The sequence below is a fragment of the Dermochelys coriacea genome, chromosome 2 (genome assembly GCF_009764565.3).
Source record: "Dermochelys coriacea isolate rDerCor1 chromosome 2, rDerCor1.pri.v4, whole genome shotgun sequence".
In the NCBI taxonomy this organism is placed as follows: Eukaryota; Metazoa; Chordata; order Testudines; family Dermochelyidae; genus Dermochelys; species Dermochelys coriacea.
The window spans coordinates 123,987,381-124,008,615 of NC_050069.1; the positions used below are offsets into that span (position 1 = coordinate 123,987,381).

The 21,235-nt window shown below is 39.3% G+C and overlaps 1 protein-coding gene across 1 annotated transcript in view; it reads right to left on the minus strand.

Moving 5' to 3' along the window:
* Positions 1 to 21,235, minus strand: part of PHLPP1 (PH domain and leucine rich repeat protein phosphatase 1) — a 209,388-nt gene that overhangs the window by 95,794 nt on the left and 92,359 nt on the right. Inside the window, exons 2-3 of the mRNA XM_038391613.2 lie at positions 7,846 to 8,042; positions 4,650 to 4,775 (exon numbers count right to left, since the gene is read on the minus strand). Of these exons, the coding sequence (XP_038247541.1) occupies positions 4,650 to 4,775; positions 7,846 to 8,042 (323 nt within the window). The remainder of the gene's footprint in view (positions 1 to 4,649; positions 4,776 to 7,845; positions 8,043 to 21,235) is intronic.

The following is a 21,235-nucleotide window of genomic DNA, read 5'->3' on the forward strand; positions in this document are numbered from 1 at the left end:
TGAATCCTCTTTATACCCCTTTTGAACAACCTACAAACTATAATTACAATATTTAGAAATTAAAACTAAAGTTATGATACGGTGTAGAAAAAGGCTATCAATAATGAGGAACATGCACGTTTCCAGCTTTTAAAAGCATTCCATTTGAGGCTAAATCAACATATTTAAAAATGACCTATTTGGAGGAAGTGTGTCACCAAGTTCCATATCTAGGTCAGCATTTCTGCAGTGACCCCATTGAATCTCAGTCTTGAGCAGAATTCACTGTAATCTCCTCCACTTCTACCTCCCACCATAATTCAGACTTTTCTGTATACAAGTCTCACACTATCTGCCCGCCCCACTCTTTCAAATGTGTGCGCGAAGCGCCACAGGACATATGCAAACTTATCAAAAAGCCATTAACAATAAACAGAAAATACATTGGGGGTGGAAGCTAATGCACACTCTGAATCACCTTGTTTTTCTTTTGAGCATTAATTAACATTAAGCTTTTTAAATTAAAGAAGCAACAGCATGGACATGTTTCCTACGATCTTAACTTTTAGTCTTTCACTGATAATTAGTGATAGGCAGAATTAGAAAGGTGTGGAATTCATTTTGGTCTCCAGAATAAAATAAGAAATGGAAATAAGATGAATTATTGGATGCAAACAATTCACCCATTAATTGTTTGGAAGCTTGAATGAAATGTGTTTCCTTATCAATGTTTTTCTGTTGCATGTATGATTTGTTATGGATTTTTTTTCTTTGACATTCTATTAAAATAGTCATGTAGCCTTCTTCCACACCCTACGTACAAATATGCTGTAAAGCAAGCAATCCTTTCCAAAGTCAGTTTTCAAGATTAAACTGTGAGTTATATAAAAGTACACAAGACAATCAAAAGTACACAAGACACAAGAATTTTTCCTGAAGCATGTATAAATACTACCTAATCGCTTTTCAATTTAAGATTTTAGTAATTGAAAACTAAAATTACATTTTTCATAAACAGATATCTTGTGCTGTGACTTCCTCCTGTGTATTAAATTTATGATGCATTTTATTTTTCACATTTTTTTGTCAGAACACAAACAGATACTATTTAGGGACAACACAATTTTACTTTCAGACTATCCTTTAAAGATGCTGAAGTGCTTTTGAACACTAGTGAATTTAATAATATTGAGTGTTAATAAAAATCCAAATAGATGCCACTAAGTAATGAATGTATTTTTAAAAACAATTTCAGAGAGTATATTTGAGTATTCACATTATGACACAAATTTCATACATCCCCTGCTCCAAAAACACTCATTTAAAAGTGGATAGCATATATCTATATAAAACATTTAACCTGTTACAAGTTGCACTTAAAAGCTAACAATGAAAGGATTAGAGAAAAATTCCCATACCCCTCCTCCCAAATTTTTTACTTTGTACATTTAAACAGCACATTTGTAATTTTTTTTTCCCCATTTTCAAGGGTGTTTTGAGTGCCTAAAACCAGTTTTAGCTGAACTAGCTTTCAAATAGGTAGCATCTTTTAAGATAAATAGATAAATGGAAATACTGAACTAGGATTTATTTTGCTACAAAAGGACCTTCATTGGATAACCCACACTGGTAGATTCCTTCCATCCTTCCACTTTGAACATGTAATTCAGGAACTATGTGTTTCATCTTCTAAATTGAATTCTACAGGTACTGGTATCAGTAGCCAAACAGGATTTAAATTTGTGGTTGTTGCTAGTTTTTTCTATTTCAGTAACATACTAGTCTGTTATTGCATGATATTTCCCACACGAACACATTTAGCTGAGCTGGTATCACTTGTTTTCCATATTTCTTTTACAGAACAGTTTAGAGAAACTTCATTCTAACACATTAAGTCCTGTCTGAAAGATGTGAATCTACAAAGCAGCTATACTACTGGAACAGAGTGATCTAGTTGGATGAATGTGTAACTATGAAACAAAGATTTTCCTCAGTTTTTCACTTGCTATGTGCTGCTGTCAACATACTGGAGTGTTGAACTGCCAATATTAGTGGCTTTCCTCAGTTCTGGCACTCAAAGCCTTCTAGGAGCTCTGGGCTTGGAGTTCCTCCCCCTACATTTAAAAAAGGGAAGATGTGATGATTACACGGGGAGATGTCCTCAGGTTGGCTACCTTCCCAGTACGGTTAGTCATATGGGTGAGACAGAGCAAGAGAGAAGCACAGCATGGCACAGAACAAGCTTATGATGTCAGTAATTCAATGGGACTTTCTGGTCATTTATTTCTAATTCTGAAGTTCATTGTTTTACACTGTTTATCCTCACTCATGAGATCTATCCTTCATTCACCCAATGTCAGAGCCACTGGAGATGAAAGAACACTTGTCTTATATAAAGATTGACTGAACAACAAGAAGAAGCTCAAAACTGGAAATCAGATCATGCCCAAAACCATGCATATCTTGGCTTCACAATAAGAAGGCAGGGAGTTTTAGGTTAGTGTTCCAATGTCAGAGCGATACAAAATCCTAAAATAAATGAACTACTAGAACATGCACAAAGGGTATTCTATGCCAGAAAAAATCCAAACATTTATTGCCCAAAGAAAGCTATAATAGAGTAAATTGAGTTGAATTATAAGAGCATAAAATTAACAATCCTCTTTAAAAACCAATACTTCAAACATTCACTAGATAAAGTATACTGCCTTTTGGAAAAGCCAGACTGAAAGTGATCTAGAGTGCCATAAATCTATAAATATCTTCAAAAAGCATCACACAAACTACTTAATACAATTAAGAACATAAAAACCAGTAGTCTCTTACCAAATACAGAATGAACATTAAAAATACAATGGAAAACCAAAGAAAAAAAATATGTAACCAGTGTGACAAAAGAACAAACATTCTTTACCCTTCAGTGCGCAAGATACAGGAATATGAGCTATTATCAGACACTGCAAAGAACGCAACTAAAGAAGTAAATGGGAAAAAATTAGTATAATAGAGAAAAAGACAATTGTAGAAACAACCTCTCAAGACAAGGTAATATGGTGCCCAATAGTAAGAGGTTAATAATGCAAATGGTGTTTAAAAAAAAAAAAAACACCACCTAAATTCTGTTGGCAAAGCCTGCTCTGAACACACGCGATATATTTTTAAGTCCGGAACTCTACTTTAACATGCTCAGAGATTTCATTTTTAAACATGAGTGGCCCTCCCCATCACACATACACACACAGTAAGGGATAGATAGGAGTCTAAACATTTTTGGACTGATGTTGAAAGTGTTTTAGTGTCAACTTAGTTACTCTCCCTTGTTGCCTCACCCTGGCCATTTCATTGTGGGATTTCTGTTCAATTATTTACTTTTCTTTTATTCTGAGGTTCCCTTGTATCCTCAGTACCTCCAGTTTTCTTACTGCACCACCGTATGCTGCTTTGCTATCAGAATGGTAGGAGAAAGAGCAGGGCTGCTCTGAACTCTGCCACAACTGCTGTCCAGAGCCACTCCTCTGAGGGAAAAAGAAAAGGAGGACTTGTGGCACCTTAGAGACTAACAAATTTGAGCATAAGCTTTCGTGAGCTACAGCTTAGTTCATCGGATGCATTCAGTGAAAATACAGTGGGGAGATTTATATACACAGTGAACATGAAACAATGGGTGTTACCATACACACTGTAACAAGAGTGATCAGGTAAGGTGAGCTATTACTAGCAGGAGAGCGGAGGGAAAAACCTTTTGTAGTGATAATCAAGGTGGGCCATTTCCAGCAGTTGACAAGAACGTCTGAGGAAGTGAGCTGTAGCTCACGAAAGCTTATGCTCAAATACATTTGTTAGTCTCTAAGGTGCCACAAGTCCTCCTTTTCTTTTTGCAGATACAGACTAACACGGCTGCTACTCTTTCCCCAAGGGAAGTGAGGAGAACAGATCGTGCTGAACAGAGTCTTCACCTCTGCCCTGTCTTTCCAGCACAAGGCAAATGCAAAGGAGCTCTGAAATAGATATTCATCAGTTCAGCTAGAAGGTGGGTTGCTCTATATGTGGAGAGACTAGCACTGGTAGATGTATAATCTGACTGCATAGTTAATTACAGTGCTGATGCTCTACGATATTGAATAGGTACCAAAATACAGTATATTGGAGAATACTAATTGATCAGCAATAGGAATTATGTTGACATTGCCAGTCACTAAACTTCACCTATTTTAAGACAGAAGAGAAACACAACATTCCCAACAGAAACTCCTCCAACTGGTTCTTCAAGTTTTAGCATTGTCTTTGGGTTCTCTACATGCCTTGCATTACCACAGCTTTTATTACTTCTGAAACAACGTTGCATATTAAAATCTTGGAAAGAGATGTTACTGACCTTCTCTATTCTATTCTACTCTATTCTCTATTCCGTACATTAGTGAGCTGCACCAAGATGGGGGGGGGGGGGAAGAGAAGAGATAAATCTAGCTAGTATTCTTTATTTACACACTGCAAGCAAATGGAGTTTAATCAAAAAAAAACCAAACAAACAAAAAAAAACCAAAAACCAAATACACATATCTCACTCCAGCCACAGGCCCACAACTGTTTATGCCATTATGGTGAAAGTGAGCAAACATTTTTCTTAATTAGAAAACTAAGGAGAACTCTAGTTCTAGAGCTGTTCTTACCTTTGATGCTTGTCGAAGCCACCGTAAGTACTCTGTGAAGGTATCAAAACAAATGTAATAGGTCTGGCTCTGAGGTCCAGAGGAACTAAATGCTAAACAGTGCTGGTGCTTTTTCACTTCTTCCACCTGTATTTAAAAAGATAAAATAATTACTGCATAACATTTGGAAAGTGTCAGTGTGCAGGCAAAGTGAAGCTGTGAAACGGAGGAGGAGCTCAAAAGCCTCGTTAAGTATTGTTAAGTCTGCAATTTAATTAATGCAGTGTCAAGGAGCCACAAAACCCATGCAAGCAACAGATTAAGAAACCTGAACTGTTTAACAGGGCTCTTGAATTAAGTTATATAAATGTACTGTTAGAGTTGAAGATAAAGATCTGGATAATTCTTAAGACCGGAATATCGTAAGACTTTTCCAAAATTTAACTGCCAAAAGCCAATTATTTTCTGGCTTTTAAAAAAATTTGTATAACCACATACTGGGAAATGGAGTGGTTAATAAGTAAATTTGATGGGTTGTGAGTAGGCAGAGAAGGGAAAGGAGTTTGGCAGTAACTCTTTTCTAGTTTAAAGAAGTATTTGTTGATAAGCCTTTAACAGTGGAATGTGAAACAAAATATTTTGTGCCCTATGCTGCTCCTTTTATATAAAAACCATCATCAAATATTTAGTTTTGTCTGGATATTCCAAATGCGTAAAAGCAAGAAGTCTTCATCTCTTTTTTGCTAGAGGTCTTCAGCAAGGGATATGGATAACCTGAAAAGAACTCTACGGAAAAAAGAAGACCATTTCCTTGTGAAAAACTTTTATGCTGCTTTTATACATGCAATAAGGAGCTGCAAAGAATATATAATTTAGTTTTGTTCTTCACCAGTAAAATTTACCTTTAAAAAGGAAACTGGTACAATGTATGGTCTCCAAGACATTTCTGTGATGTTTCACAACATTACGTTCTGGAATGCCTTTTAAAAACCAGGAAGTGCAAGAGTATTTAATTGGGTGCAGGAGAATTTTTTATTTAAAAAAAAAATAAATTCAAAAATACTTATTCTGTTCCAACTGTCGCCCACCCAAGCCTCGATAGAGTAGGCTTTCAGCAAATATTTCTGGGATTGACTCAGTTTTCATTTTATGTTTGCATTCTACCTTCAACTTGACCCCTTGCACATAAGCAATTCCTACAACAGACAGGAAACAGAAACAAACAAAGACATATGTTTTGCCAATTCCATGAACAAAACCCTTTAAAGGCTCAGGATCCATTTGGTTAGCTCTTTATCTTTGATGCTTGGATTTTACCCTACTCCTCCCTTGTGGCTTTCCCAGAGATAACAGCAGGCTAGGAACGCTTGAATCTTGCACTTCCCAGTATGCAGCAATGAGTAATGCCATCTGCTGCTGGGGAGAGGGTTGTGGAATATCTCTCTGTATTTCTTCTGGCTGAGGAAAAGGACACACTCCAGGGAGAAAGTGGGAACATTCTTGTATGGAGAAGGTAGAGAGAGGGGAGAGAAAAGAATTGCTAGAACAGGAGAAGCTCCACACAACTAGACTTGGCATATAAAATGCCCTAGAACAGAATATTCAAGTGGAACTCTGAAAACTGACTTTGTAAATATGACATCATGGACTTCCATGTTTATCGTGTCTCGGTCGATCTCAATATCACATGCTAGTACACAAGGTTAAAAAAAGATTCAGCTACCAGCCCTGCATAAATCAGCCTAGCGTCCAAGAATCAAGAAGGATTCTTTTCATCTTGTTCATTACAACTAGTTATGAAGATTCTGCATGCCATATTGGATCTTCAGTTGCTCCTGTGTAGCCCCATTGTCGTCAGAGCTGTTTCACAGGAAAATCTGATTGGGATAAATTCTGTTGATGCACAAAATGGAATAGAACCTAACTCAATCTCTTAGCAAAACAGGTAGCATGAGCAAACAGCAACAAACACTAAGTCAACAACAAAACAGATTTGTTAATTAAGATAATGCCATTTTACAGTTATGCTGTGGAATTGCTCTAAAATGTAAGTGCATATATTTACACATGCTACCTAGCAAAAACTAAACTTATCCAATCGTAACGTACTACTCAGCAAATACAATAAAAATATGTCTTTTGCCATAGACCAGGGATGACTAAATTGGCTCGTGAGCCACATGCGGCTCTTTTACAGTTAGTTAAAGTGCAGCTTGCAGAGTCCTCCCTCCCCCATTCCTCTCCCCCATTCTCTGCCTACCAGACTGGGGGGAGGGGGAGAAAAGAGCTCGGGGCTTCTGCCAGGGACTACTAGTTCCTGCTGAGGGTGGGGGAGATGACAATTTAAAGGTTTGCCACCCCAACAGCTTGAGGCACACCCCCCAGGCATACCCCACTTCTTACCCTCAGCAGCCCCTGAAGCTAGGAAGAGCAGGGAGGGGCCACTGCTTTAGCTCCACAGGGAGAGGCAGCAGCAAAAGTAGTGGTCTCCCTGCAGCTCCCCGCTGATTGCTGCTGCCTCTCCCCACGGCCATAGCTCCCAGTTTGCGGATGCCAGAAGCTGCAGTGCAGGGAGGGGGGGGGGGCCCAGTGGAATCATGTGACTGAGCAGGGCCAGCCAAATCCAGCAAAAATCTGGGGAAAAGTGACCCCACGTGCCCCCCATATGTTGTTTCTGGCTTCTGCCCAGCGGGGAGGGAAGGTCTCAGGGCTTCAGCCCCGGGGGGCACGCCTGCTGGCACTCGGGAGTTCAAAAGAAGTGAATCTGAAGCCCCGAGTCTCGGTAGGCACCTCCTGTGGGGGATGAAGCCCCGAGCCCCAGCAGGCGCACCCTGGCTCTCGAACTTCTGAAGCTTGTCATATGTGGCTCGGAGGGTCAGTAAGTTTGGCCATTCCTGCCATACACACATACATACACAGAACAATTTATACTATGTGAAAAGAAGAAGAGATAATGATCCCACATACACAATTTAATAGCCATTCCCTGATTTTTTCCATTTTTAAGTTCTCAATGTAAGAACTTTGCAAGGAGATACAAATGATTCAGATACAGGTAGTAAGTGTTATGTCTAGTAATAACTGTTTTCATTATCAGATTCCACAGAGTGCAAGCTCCTAGGGGCAGGAACCTGGGTCTGAAAATCACCATGTATACCTACAGCAGTGAAAAACAGGATTAAGCGAGCAGCCTCAAGCATTACAAAAAAACCCTTACTTTTCCACCAATTAGAGGAAGAACATGCATCTTTCCAATTTGGCTTTCTTTCACTGACGATACAATTAGGCACGTCCCACAAAGGATAACTTGGCGTCTTGTCCATCTGTTGACTGGCAAATGCATTTTCCCTTTTCGAACATTGTACGTTCCTGAGAGCTGAATCCGTTCAGAGTTGCCAGTGCTGTGTGGCTTTCCTGAAATAGAAACAAAAGCAGGCACTTTATCACTAAGGATGTTTTCCTTTTTCAATCACTCTTAATAATGTTGAGCACAATCTGACAAATGACAACCAACTCTGGAGCCAAACAAGTAAATAAAGGGATTTGAGCATTGAAGAATCAATACATGGATAATGACTAGTACAATTTCCTTTCTTCAGTATTAGTCTTGCAGTTTTGGTACATTTAAATATTTGCCCAGACGATTTCAAAAATAATTTTTTGCATCTTCTGCTTTACAACTACGTATAATACCTTTTCTTGCCTCTCTTCTGAACCAATGCCAAAACCGCACTAGCCCATCCCTAGTAATTATATTTCAAAAACCATTTAATAGGCATTTTGAATATTTGTTTAATTGTATTAAAGTATTCACAGACTTGGAATGTCCTCTATTCATTAGACCTTGGAATTCATTTCAAACATCTCTAGATGTTACTTTTTAAATCTTACTCCACCCACAAAGAGCCCACAGCACTTTTACGTACAGTACTGCAGAGAAACTGCAGACAGGGGTAACAAATGAGCAGCTCAAATCAGTGACCAGGCGGATCATTTAAAGATGGTCATTTAAAGGAAAGCTCTTTCTGAAGAGGCCACCATTGACAACGACATTCAGTGGCCACATGGTGCAGTAGATTATGGAGCTCTATGTTTAAACTCTTAGGCCTCAGATGGAAAGGCTTTTCATTGTCTCACTATAATCTGAAGTATTTATCCATATTAAATTACCAACCCTCCAAATCTGGCATTACTCAGCAAACGACAAGCCTAGGACTAAAATAGCAAGGCTGCTAAGAGTCAGGACAGAGGTGCAATCACAGATGTGTGATACACTGGCTAAACTTGTTAATACTATACTCGGTTTTAGTGCAACTTTTCTGACAGCATGTTTAAAAGAAAGGTTTTGCTGTGGGTAAAACAGCAGAAGCAGTAACTCCAGTAAGTTTCCTGATGCCTAGACAAACGACTGATAAAATGAAGATTCATCTGTTTTCTAAATTAAACCATAAAGCATGAGATCAAGAGAAATCTTAAGATATAATTTCTTTAAAAAAAAACCTGAAATTCCACAATTCTGGGGGATTACAACAACAGCTGCTGCAGATTAGGATCACTCAAGTCAGGGTCCACTATTTGAAAAAGATAAATCATGGTGCAGAAAAACCCTTTTCTAAGGGTTGACGTCTCTCATTGAGACACCTCTGTTAAATTAGCCATAGGAGACAAAACAATTTAAGTCATCTACCCCAAAGTAATTTCCCCCAATGCCAACTGTAACTATCACTTCCCTTTTAAAATCTGTTTATTAAACCCAAACTTGGCACAGTTAGTCCCGGTTTTGCTATGCTTTAATTAACACTGGCATTTAGGCTACTGTCTGCCTGTTTAGAACTGCAAGAATGCTGCTGTAACTTAAAAAAGGATACTTCACTGCCTACAGATATCTGGCATTTATTAAAAATTGATATTCTGAAATGGCACTACCAAGTATCAAACTCAAATCTATCAAAAGCTGAAGGCACTCCTATTATGTCCAACAGCACTTCGAAGATGGGAGCACACTGTAATCAGTTGCAATCTGACCAGAGGATCATGCTATGGCTGGAACTTCTTTATTGTATGAACCTGATATCAAATGCAATGAAATAGTACAGTACTGAGGACCAAACCTTCAGGAGAATCTTCATGAGGCAAATCAGTTATTTTGAGAGCTTACATGGCAAAAGTAGTTCGAAAAACACCTTGTTATTGTTCTTTATATATGGCTACAGTAGTGCTAGGAATGTGAATCAGTGTTGTGTTATGCTAAGTGTAACACAAAAGTAGGTACGATGCTTGCTGTGAAAGGTTTACAAATTTGTGACCAAACTCAGAACTCCTTTAGAAAAGTCATAAAGTAGACCACCGGTGCTGATGCTGTTTGGAGATAAAATTCCTGTGAATAAACTCTACAAGATGTCTAGAGAGACCACGTTGCTGCTACATGGCAGAAAAGTCTGACATGTCCAGAGCCAAGATATGAAGGGCAATGGTCTTCAGACAGACTGGTAGCTATACCAGACCAGAGTGTATCCTCGGTTATACTTTAACAATAATTCTCCAACTAAAGTCAGTGTTGTTGTTTAATGAGGTAAACACACAGGCTCATCTTCCAAAGCTAACTACATGCAAGAAGAGTTTAGAAAGAATCAATGAACACAGTTAACATCCACCAATACCATGTCTCAGACAACTATCTTTGGAAGAGTTTAAGTAATGGTTCTCTCCATTTTATACTATGGATCATATCTTTCAACATATCAAGAATAATTCCCACTCCCAATCTTGCAACTGATTCCACAACTTAAAACATTAAACAAATTTTTAAATCTGCAGGAACTGATAACTTGCACCTAAGAATTTTAGAAGAACTAGATGAGGAACTCTGAAACAAAGATTTTTAACAAATGTTGGAATATTGGGAAGTTCCAGAGGATTGTTAAAAGGTAAATATGTCAATAATTAGAAAGGATAAGTGGAACGGTCATGCTAACTACAGACCAATTAGCCAAAACCTAATCCAAGGCAAAGTCATGGATGTGCTAGTAGAGAGTAAAGTCAGTAAGAAAAATTAAAGGAGGATAACAGAATTAGTACCAACCAACAAACTAGATATTTTCGATATTACAAGTAAGGGTAATTTGACTTCTGCGAAGTGTTTGGCTTAATACCATATAACATTCAAATTAACAAAATTAGAAAAGATCAATATAGCACATTATATGGATTTAAAACAGGCTAACTGATCAAACTCAAAAGGCTACTGTATCATCTAGTTGAATCATCATCTGAGAAGGGGTTCCTTAGGGATCAGTTCTTGGCTCAATGCCATTCCAGATCTTTGGGCCTACACTACAAAATTAAGTCAACTTAAGTCAACCTACAGCCACTGCAGTAATTAAAGTGGTGGCTCACGTCCAAACTACGCTCCTCCTGTCAGCAGTACGCGCCCTCACCAGGAGCACGTCTACCGACTTAACTGTGTGGGGCACTGACAGCAGGAATCCCCTCTTCCCCCGACTCTGGGGCTGACAACTCAAGCTGTCTGCTCCAGGGGGCAACTCCAGCAGTCAGCCCTAGGGTGGGGGGATGACTCCAGCTGTGAGCCCCGCATGGGTCTGACAGCCAACAAGCGATGCCCTAACTACATTAACCAAAGCGCTATGCCTCTCGTGGAGGTGGAGTTAATGTATTGGGCAACTTACATCAGTGGGAGCTACATTTTAGCATAGCCACTTACAGTTAGATCAACGTAAGCTGCCTTGCGTTGACCTAACTCTATAGCCCAGGCCTTTATCAGTTATTTGGAAGAACATACAAAACCACTGCTAAAAGAGTTGCCAATGACAAAACTTGGTGGAATGGTAAATAATGTAAAGGCCAGGTGCGTTGTACAGAACAATCTCGATTGCTTGGTAAGCTGAGTTCATTTGAACATCATGTGTGTTAATATAACCAAATACAACGTCATACATCTAGATACAAAGAATGTAGGTCATACTTAGTGGATAGGGAATTGTATCTTGGAAAGCAGTGACTCTGAAAAGGATTCAGGGATTACTGTGGATAACCAACTGAACATGAACTCCTAGTGCAATGCTCCGTCTAAGACGGCTGGTGTGAAATACTGAAGAGCAGCAGGGAAGTGATATTGCCTTGTGTAAAAATGGTTTCCAATTCTAGCCCCACTTGGAAAAAAAATATTGAAAAACATGAAAGGGTTCAGAAAAGATACACAATGACGACAAGATGTCTGGAAAACCTGCCTTATAGCATGAGACTAAAGATGCTCCATATACTCAGCTCATCCAAGAAAGAATTAAGAGGTAATTTGGCCATTGTAAGTAACTACATGAGTAGAATTATCAGACACCTCTGATTTTGCAGACAAAGCTAGATAAATATTTCCCCGTATCTCTAGCCTGAATGTAAGAGTTAGGGTAATCAATCTTTGGAACCAAGTGATGCAACTCTCCATCACTTGAAGGTCTTTAAATCAAAACTAGCTATCTTTTAAAACCCTGCTCTCAACCAAAAAACCTGATTTGATTTAAGAATTACTGGGCATAGTTTTGTTTCAGAGTAGCAGCCGTGTTAGTCTGTATTCGCAAAAAGAAAACGAGTACTTGTGGCACCTTAGGTTTGTGTTATACAGGAATACAGACTCGATTTTCATATGGTCCTTCTGCTCTTAAAAAGCTAAAACTTTCTAGCAACTACAGCACTTTGTTGCACAAAAAAATTGCAACATTATAAAGAGAAAAAATAAAATTAGCTTTACTAAAATAGGTGCCTATTGCTTGCTTATGTCCTTTCCCTTCTTCATTTGGTATCTCCACTATGAGTATCATTTTCTTGAGTACTTGTGGCACCTTAGAGACTAACAAATTTATTTGAGCATAAGCTTTCGTGAGCTACAGCTCACTTCATTGGATGCTCACAAAAGCTTATGCTCAAATAAATTTGTTAGTCTCTAAAGTACTCCTCTTTTTTTGGGGGGGGGGGATGCAGACTAACATGGCTGCTACTCTGAAACCTGTCATTTTCTTGAGTGCAAGACTTGATACAAATACTACACATCACTATTTCCTGCAGCCCAAAGTGCTCTAATATTTCGGTCACTGTCATTTGGGTCACTCCTCCTGCAGGACTACAATTCCTCAATATTTAATGTTATCTGGAAGCTTGATCATAGTTCAATTTACAGTGCAAAAGGAAAACATGAGGCAGTTCTACAGGATTCTGAGAGGTGCTAAATTATTCTGAGCTTACTTGAATCCGTCTGAGCACTGAGTTAACGTGTCACTAGTTCAGAGTGAACTGATACCTAAATTCTCACCCAGGGTACACATGACTCAAAGCAGAAACTGTTTAACAGGAAGCAATCTTGTTTGCTGACAGATTAGCTTGAACAGCTTGTAACTTTAAAAGATCAAGACTATTAGTTGCCAAAGAATGCAACAGGCAAGAAAGCCTCAGCAATGGTGAGCTATAGAGTTGGACAACAAAAGAACAAAGATTTTTTTAAAGAGTGAAAAACTCATGCTTGCTGCTTCTCACTGCACTGTCATTAAAGCAGTATGTGGCAGAATATGGCATCAACTACAGAATTACTGTAAGCAAGAATACAGAATATCTAAATGAAGTAAAAGGAGTGGAGGAGAGCGAGCCAAGACCAAGGAATTCATCCACACTTCATATGGGGGGGGGGGGGGAAGGAGAAGAAAAAAAAACCAAGCAAGCTATGCATTGGAAGCAGAAGTTAGTCTCTGATCTACTATAAGGGGGCAAAACAGAAAAGGAGTACTTGTGGCACCTTAGAGACTAACAAATTTATTTGAGCATAAGCTTTCGTGAGCTACACAAACTCCTTTTCTGGTCAATTGTCCCATCCGTTTCATGAACGTGAACTCCAAACAAACTTTAGATACCTTCCTCTGGAAACAGATCAATGGTCTGAAGGCAAACAACTTAGAGTACCAGCATTAGCATATTCTCTTCTAGGGAGGTTGTTGGTTAATGGGTTAAATTATTCACAGCTGGAAGGAATACATTCTCACTGGAGACCAGCATCTAGAATCTGCTTCCTCAAGCAGCCTGACAGCACTCCAGTTTGGTGAATTTCAGAGAACAGTGCATTTCACATTTTTTCATATATAATAAGTACCTAAGGATGCTTCATGACAGCACCAATAAAAAATTCAACAATAAATATCTTAAATATTTTTGCAGGAATTATCACCTGGATGTAAAAGAGTGAAGACAAGTATGTCCAAAGCAAATCTCAAAACACATACTAGAAAAATGGATTGAGCATTTGCGGAAAAAAAAAAATTAAAAAAACCCAACCAAAATAGGTTGGGTAAATTGGCAAGAAATATTTTTTTCATTCCTATCCAGACTCCAAAAGTACAACCTTAATATACCCATAACAAGACATTCATAACATAACATTCTATGCAACGCTTTAAAGAGATGTCTGAGATCGAGAAACAAACCACTCAGATAACCTGCCATTCATGACTAAGTTACCTTTAGTTTTAAATTGGTCCCAGGGCCTAGAGGGGAAAGGGTGGCATTTAAAATAAGGGTATAAAAACCTAGGGTTTTGATTTTAAACTTTAGACTTGCCATACAAAAACCAGCAGCACGGCTGTGGCTGGCCCAGATCAGCTAACTCAGGATCGCGGAGCTTAGGCTGCGGGGCTAAAAATAGTGGTGTAGACTTCAGGCTTAGACCCTGGGCTCCAGTCTTAGACTCACCCCCATCAGGCTCTGACATCCACCTGCCTCGGGGACTCAGAGCCTGGAGCCCCGAGTGTCTGCACTACCCTTTTACAGCCCCGCAGCCTGAGCCTCATGAGTCCAAGTCAGATGACCCCGGGCCAGCTGTGGCTGTGCAGCAAGTCTGTTGTGGCAATGTAGACATGCCTTCAGATGGAAGAATCCAGGAGAAGCACTGCTCTCCCACATTAAGCAAAGATGGGTAACAGTTGTTTTCTGGAGGTTTCCTAGCTACATTACTTTCTTCAGAAACAGTGAGATAATTAAGTGAGCTGTAGCTCATGAAAGCTTATGCTCAAATAAATGTGTTAGTCTCTAAGGTGCCACAAGTACTCCTTTTCTTTTAGTGAGATAACTGTAATGGAATTTAAAAAATGTAAAAAAACCTAACCATCTGATTTATTAACAATGGAAATTAAAAACCACATAAGAAAAGTTTGAATATTCTGGGGGAGCTGTAGTATTTACTCTACAGAAAGTGAGAGTGTTTGTTTTTATTCACACTGCAACCAACACTAATGAACTCTTGCATGCCAGCAGCTGTTGCCCGCAAACAGATTAATTGGATGAAATAATGTATGATACTGAATTATACAAATCACACCCTTAGTCATAATTTATAAAAAAAACTGCTCGATTTTGGGTGTGCACATTTTGATGTTAATAGAAAAAAATGCATCTAATTTAAAATACTCTATCCTGGCTGATTGTTTTGTGCAGAATACTACAAAGTGGAGAGACTTACAGATTGTCCCTGACTGAGCTGGAAGAAGCTATGAGTACTGTGAAGATACTCTACATCTACTAGGGGATTGCAGAAGATTTCAGACCATTCTGAGAACCCACAACAGCTGGCTTTGGAATCTGGAAAATAGCTATTTGTCCTAGTCACAAGACTTTTGAGATATTATTTATGATTTGCAATGCATTGCTGAGATAAGTTATAAAATAGCTGTTTATTATGGAACAAAAGCATTTCCAGAAAAGACAGGGAAATTAGAAAGAATTAAATTTAGAGTGTCTGAATTTGTATGAAATTAAAGCTGTAGTCAAGTTAACTTTAAACCCTGTGTACAAGTTACCAAACAAAAGAAAAAAATGTAGTCATCACTGATGTATTGGACTTGCTAACTCATCTGACTTTGTAATAAATAAATTTTCTCAAAGGTCGGTGCTAAACAGTCTCCCCAACTGCAAAACATTCATACAGCTGGACAAATCCCAGTCAATGCCTGACATGTTAGCACAGGCTGTCCTTGTATATTCTCAGTCTTCTCAAAAAGTCAATTTGCTGGCCAATAAGAATATAAGCTTTTCATACTTAGAACATATATCTTGCTTTAGCTGTCAGTCTGCTTGAATAGGCTGAAGGTTCAAGAATGGCTGCTGATTGGGCATACAAAAATTGTCTCTCAATTTCAGATACCTCAAAGGGATCTAACTTTCAGAAAAAGGGTGCTCAGAGAACGCTATATTACTTACCACTCACATTCTGAAAATCAGATCCCTTTAAGGTATCTCAAGTTGGCACCCAAACAATTAAGGTAACCCAAATCACTAGTCATTTCTGAAAAATTAGGCCACCATCCATTATAAAAAAAACAAAAAACAAACAAAAAAAAACTTAGAATTTCCTCTTCCTTACCCCATATTTCTTAATTGCCCCATTGACAGACATTCTCACTCCCTTGATTCACTTTTTGTGCTTTCTTACCAGGCGCATGAGTCTGAACAGAAAACCAGAGTGCTCCAGAATGCATCACTTAGCTCATGTGGAATAATCATTTCAACTCAGCCACTGGCAGTCGCAAGCTATACTGAACCTTAAATGCAAGAGTAAGCTAAAGTTTTGCACTGATTTGGCAAATCAAGCTTTTGCCCAATTACACGTACGGGTAAATCTTGACGAGCTGAAATAGTCCCAACTCCTGCATGTCCTTGTCTATACTTTAATTAGGTCTACACAGACAAGAAAATCCCACGGTGCTGAGTCTCAGAGCCCGAGTCAATTGACTTAGGCTCATTAGAATCAGGCTGCGGGGCTTGATATAGCAATATAGACATTCCCACTCAGGCTGAAGCCTGGGCTCAAAGATCCTCCACCCTCAGTGTTTCATAACCTGGGCTCCAACCTGAGTGGGAATGTCTACAATGCTATTTTTAGCCCCAAAGCCAGATGCCCAGTTAAAGGACCTGGACTCGGGCTCAGTGGCAAGGGTTTTTCTCTTCCGTGTAGACATACCCTCAGTTCTCAGCAACTGCTGTACCAATGCTATCCCAACTGCTGAATGATCCCAAGTGTGGTATTTTTTGTTTTGTTTTAACTGTTGCTGCTCTTTTTCCCTTGGATATACAAGGCTTCGAAGAAATCTAGTGATATGGTTTTCTTAAGCTTTTTGAGTATTTAAAGCTCCTTAATCCTTCATGTGTGTCAAAAGAAGACGACAAAGCAGAAAACAACTGCAGGTAAAGTTGCAGAGTAATGACAGACAGATGCAAACAGGACAGCAAGTGGATAAAGGAGGGACACACATGGGAGGAAAACTGCAATACATCTTGTATGGACAGAAATGGGAAGAATAAATAGCTTTTATTATTATGTATTTCACTAGTCAGAGAAGCATAATCAAGTAGTTATGTGCAGGAACATACTAGTAACTCAAGTTAATGAAGCAAGAGGACTACCAACCAGTAATTCAAGTCATATGTAGCAAGTGGATTTTCCTTGCTGAAGAAAACACCAGGGATCCTAATCTGTTTCAAGTCTTCTTTAAAAATTGTAATGAGATTTAACATGTGATTGTTGAAAGATTGATTCCCTTTCTCTGCCTCTCCCCATCTCCTACTACAAACAAAGGACTCAATCCCATTCTTAAAATAAATGAGTGAGTCTTGCTGTATTGCTACATGCTTGCAGTATTATACCTGGAAAAATCCAGGTTGAGCTTTGCCTATGAATTAGTAGTTCAAGATCTAGTACTTGATGGTATGTAGACTACCTGAAAATGAAAGCAAGCCACCTACTTATCCAGTCCACAGACTGGTTGTAGTTGTACAACTACATTTTGCATAATAAATTCTATTAAGATCACAAAGCATCTGGTGCTTATCTTCTTCCCAAGAAACTACTGCTACAAGCTAGAAAACCATGCATCTTATGAAAAGAAGACAGACTAGAAAATGCATATTCTTTGGCCGTTGTAAGGTATGTTCTATCTTCACTATGATAGTACCCCTGGGAGAGAAGCCCTACTGCTGTACAAAAGAGGTCACTTTGGAAATGACTGCACCACAAGTAAGGGGGGGGCAGAATTTGTCTGGGCTTACCCAAAGAAGGGCAGCTCTGCTTTGTGGTTGGGGGGATGGGGTGGGGAGGAAGCTGTTCAGAAACGGCTGTAAAAGGTGCTTGGGGGTCAGCTTTGCAGCAATGACTCACCCTCCCCCGCCCGCCAAGGAATGTGCATCAAGGTACGAAACCTGGGTGGGACAAGTCTCCATGTCCACCCAGCGAGGAAGCCAGCACCCAGCCTCCTTCCCCTAGTAGAGGCGAATGGCAGGCTGGGTTAGGACCTCGTGTGGGCATTGCGCTAGTCACCCCTTTTAAAGGGGGGCTGGGAAGGAATTTTTCCCCACACCACCAGAACTGGCTTCTATGTAGTGTGGTTTTTTTGCCTTCCGCGGACGCGAGGACAGACCTTTTCTGGTGAATAGAAAAGGTGGCAGGCCATGTGTCGCAACTTATTGTGTACGGTTGGGCGGATGTTCAGTGCAGATTGGAAGGGCAGTCAGTGACCAGATAAATGGCCTGGTAAAGAACTTAACAGAAGGTTCTGGGATAAAAGGAACAGAACAGGAGGGGGTTCAGGGACTCCTATGATTGGTATGGCAGGGAGCCAAGCCCCTTCCCCCCCATTCTCATAGCCCTCCTTAACTCTCTTATGAGGTAAGGTCCAAGCCATGGGTTGGCTAGGGGACCTGGATGGAAACAAAGGGGGGCTGGTGGAAAATTGATTTGAATAAGCATGGATTTGCCTGCACTGTACACTTTATCTGCCGGGTAGTCCCAGACATCTATAAAATAAAGTTACAGCCTCATTAAAACCCATAACAAGTCTCCCGTCCTTCCGGTATACCCAGACAAGTAATGTCTGTGGTATTATACCAACAATCCTGACTACATTAAAGCCACTGAGCAAGCCTCTAAAATGCTGCTAGTATGATTCCCAGCACAGATTCCATAACTCAGTGGATATCCCTCATCTTTATTTTACATGGAGACACACCTGAAAGAACAAAAATCTGATTTCATAACCTGAATACTCCTCACCTCTAGTTTTCACAGGTCTGTCTCCTACCCCTCTGCCCCATTCAGACTTAATGCCAAAGTTAAGGCTTTGTCCCCACACAGAAGTCACACTGATTTAACTTTTTTTTTTTTTTTTAAAGGGTAGTTAAACAAGTATATCCACACAGGATTTAGCATGCATCAACTTAAAACTGATTATTTTGATTTAGCTTTTTCCTGTACAATTACCAACATAGGCAAAAATGGATATGAGCCGGAGCATCAACACAGGGATTTGTGCTAGTTTAGCTAAATCAGTTTAAAACATTAACTTGGTGCAATTTTGAATCTTGATCAGACCCAAAGAAGGACAACAGACCAAAGAGGGAGACAGAATGGTCAATGTAGGATGTTTCTTGCAATCAAAAAAAGCAAGTCTCTTGTAGATTATGATGGAAGAGCAGTCTGGGAACTCTAGCTGCTGCCTGTTACCATTTAGAGGCAGAAGAGAGTACAAGCGGGCAGGTTCCTTCAGGCCCACTGGCCTTCATATGAATGAGTTTTAGCTGCCTCTGTACATTGTGAAATGGACCATGCATTAGCAAACATCTGCAAATGTACATTGCAGGAGAAACATACCAAAAAGCTTCAGTCTCCACCCCACCCCTGCAAAAAAAAAAGTTACTATTTGACAAAATAAAAACATTTTAATAACCTTTCTGGCCTTAACATTCTGGGGCAGAAGATAAAACTACCAACCCTCAACAATCCCCCTCCTTTCTGCCTTCCCTTCCCCCCCCCCCACCTCATTCCCAGTACATTAACAAGTTTTAAAACAAAGTGCATATAAGCAGGTGCACAAAATGAAACCCTAGGCTATCTTGACACCTCTAGCAGTAGTGCATTACACTTGCATAGGGAAGCAGGACCAGAGAGAATGAACTCAGACCAATGCTGCACTTAAGCTCCGAATTCTTCAACCTGAAAACAGTACCTGGAGAGGCAGAAGCCTCCATTGTTCTACAGAAACTCTATTACAGGCTGGCGGCATGGTGTTTTGTGAGCTTGGATATCTTAGGGGAGATTTTATAAGGTACGACTGAGTGCATGTGATACAAATAGATTATGAAGTATATTGTCATTTATGCTACAGCATTTTTTCTGTTCTAACTCATTTGAAAGAAGTGGAAAAGGAAAATCAGAGAATGCTGACACCTGGGAATCAGTTAGGTAGCTTTAATAATTTGGCAGAATCTACAGGAGATAATTACCCTGATTGCTTTCCACAGAGCCTTACCTGGCCTTTCAGGATTCAGAGTCTGGAGCCCACCAGAACAGGAGAAAGGCCAGGGCGAAGGGGAGAGAGCACGGCATGAAAACCAGCCCCTGAGTTTCAGTGCAGGCAGTTTTAAATCCTGGAAGCTTTAGACACCCGGACCCAAATTCTGGAGGAGCCAAGGTTCTGTAGCTTGCACATCTGAGTGTTGCTCTTTTAAAACTTCTGAAAGCATGCGCGACATCTCGTCCCTCTCAAATTTTGGAAGGCATTTCAGATACTTAAACCTTGCTGTGCTGTAGCTATCTTTAGAAATCTCACATTGGTATCTTCTTTGCGTTTTGTCAAATCTGCAGTGAAAGTGTTCTTAAAAACTAACAATATGTGCTGAGTCATCATCCGAGACTACTATAACATGAAATTTATGGCAGAATGTGAGTAAAACAGAGCAGGAGACATTGATCTCCTTGTGTTACAAATTTAACCCCCCCCCCCTTTTTTTTTTTTATTTAAGCGTTATCAGCATGGAGGCGTTTCCTCTGGAATGGTGGCTGAAGTAAGAAGGGGCATACAAATGTTTAGCATATCTGGCACATAAATACCTTGCAATGCCAGCTACAAAAGTCCCCTGCGAACTCCTCTTCTCACTTTCTGGTGACTTTGTAAATAAGAAGTGGGCAGCATTATCTCTTGTAAATGTAAACAAACTTGTTTGTCTGAGCAATTGGCTGAACAAGAAATAGGACTGACTGGACTTGTAGGCTCTAGAGTTTTACATTGTTTTGTTTTTGAGTGCAGTTATAGAACAAAAATATCAACATTTGTAAGTTGCATTTTCATGATAAAGAGATTGCACTACAGTGTTTGTATGAGGAGAATTGAAAAATACTTTATCATTTTTACACTGCAAATATTTGTAATAAATATAAAATTAGTATACATTTTGTATTCTGCGTTGTAATAGAAATCCATACATTTGAAACTGTAGACAAAATCCAAAATATTTAATATATTTAAAATGGTATTTTATTGTTTAACAACGTGATTAATACCATGATTGTGATTAATTTTTTTAATCGTGATTAATTTTTTTTAGTTAATCGCATCAGAGTTAACTATGATTAATCAACAGCCCTACAAAAAAACCTTCAATATTAAATCAGGTTTTTAAAGGACATTCTGTAGGAATAATCTGAACTGAACACGTAATAGAACTTCCATCTTGAATTCATAGAAATTAGAGATTAGATTTATTTAGAAGTGCTCTTGAATAAAACCATT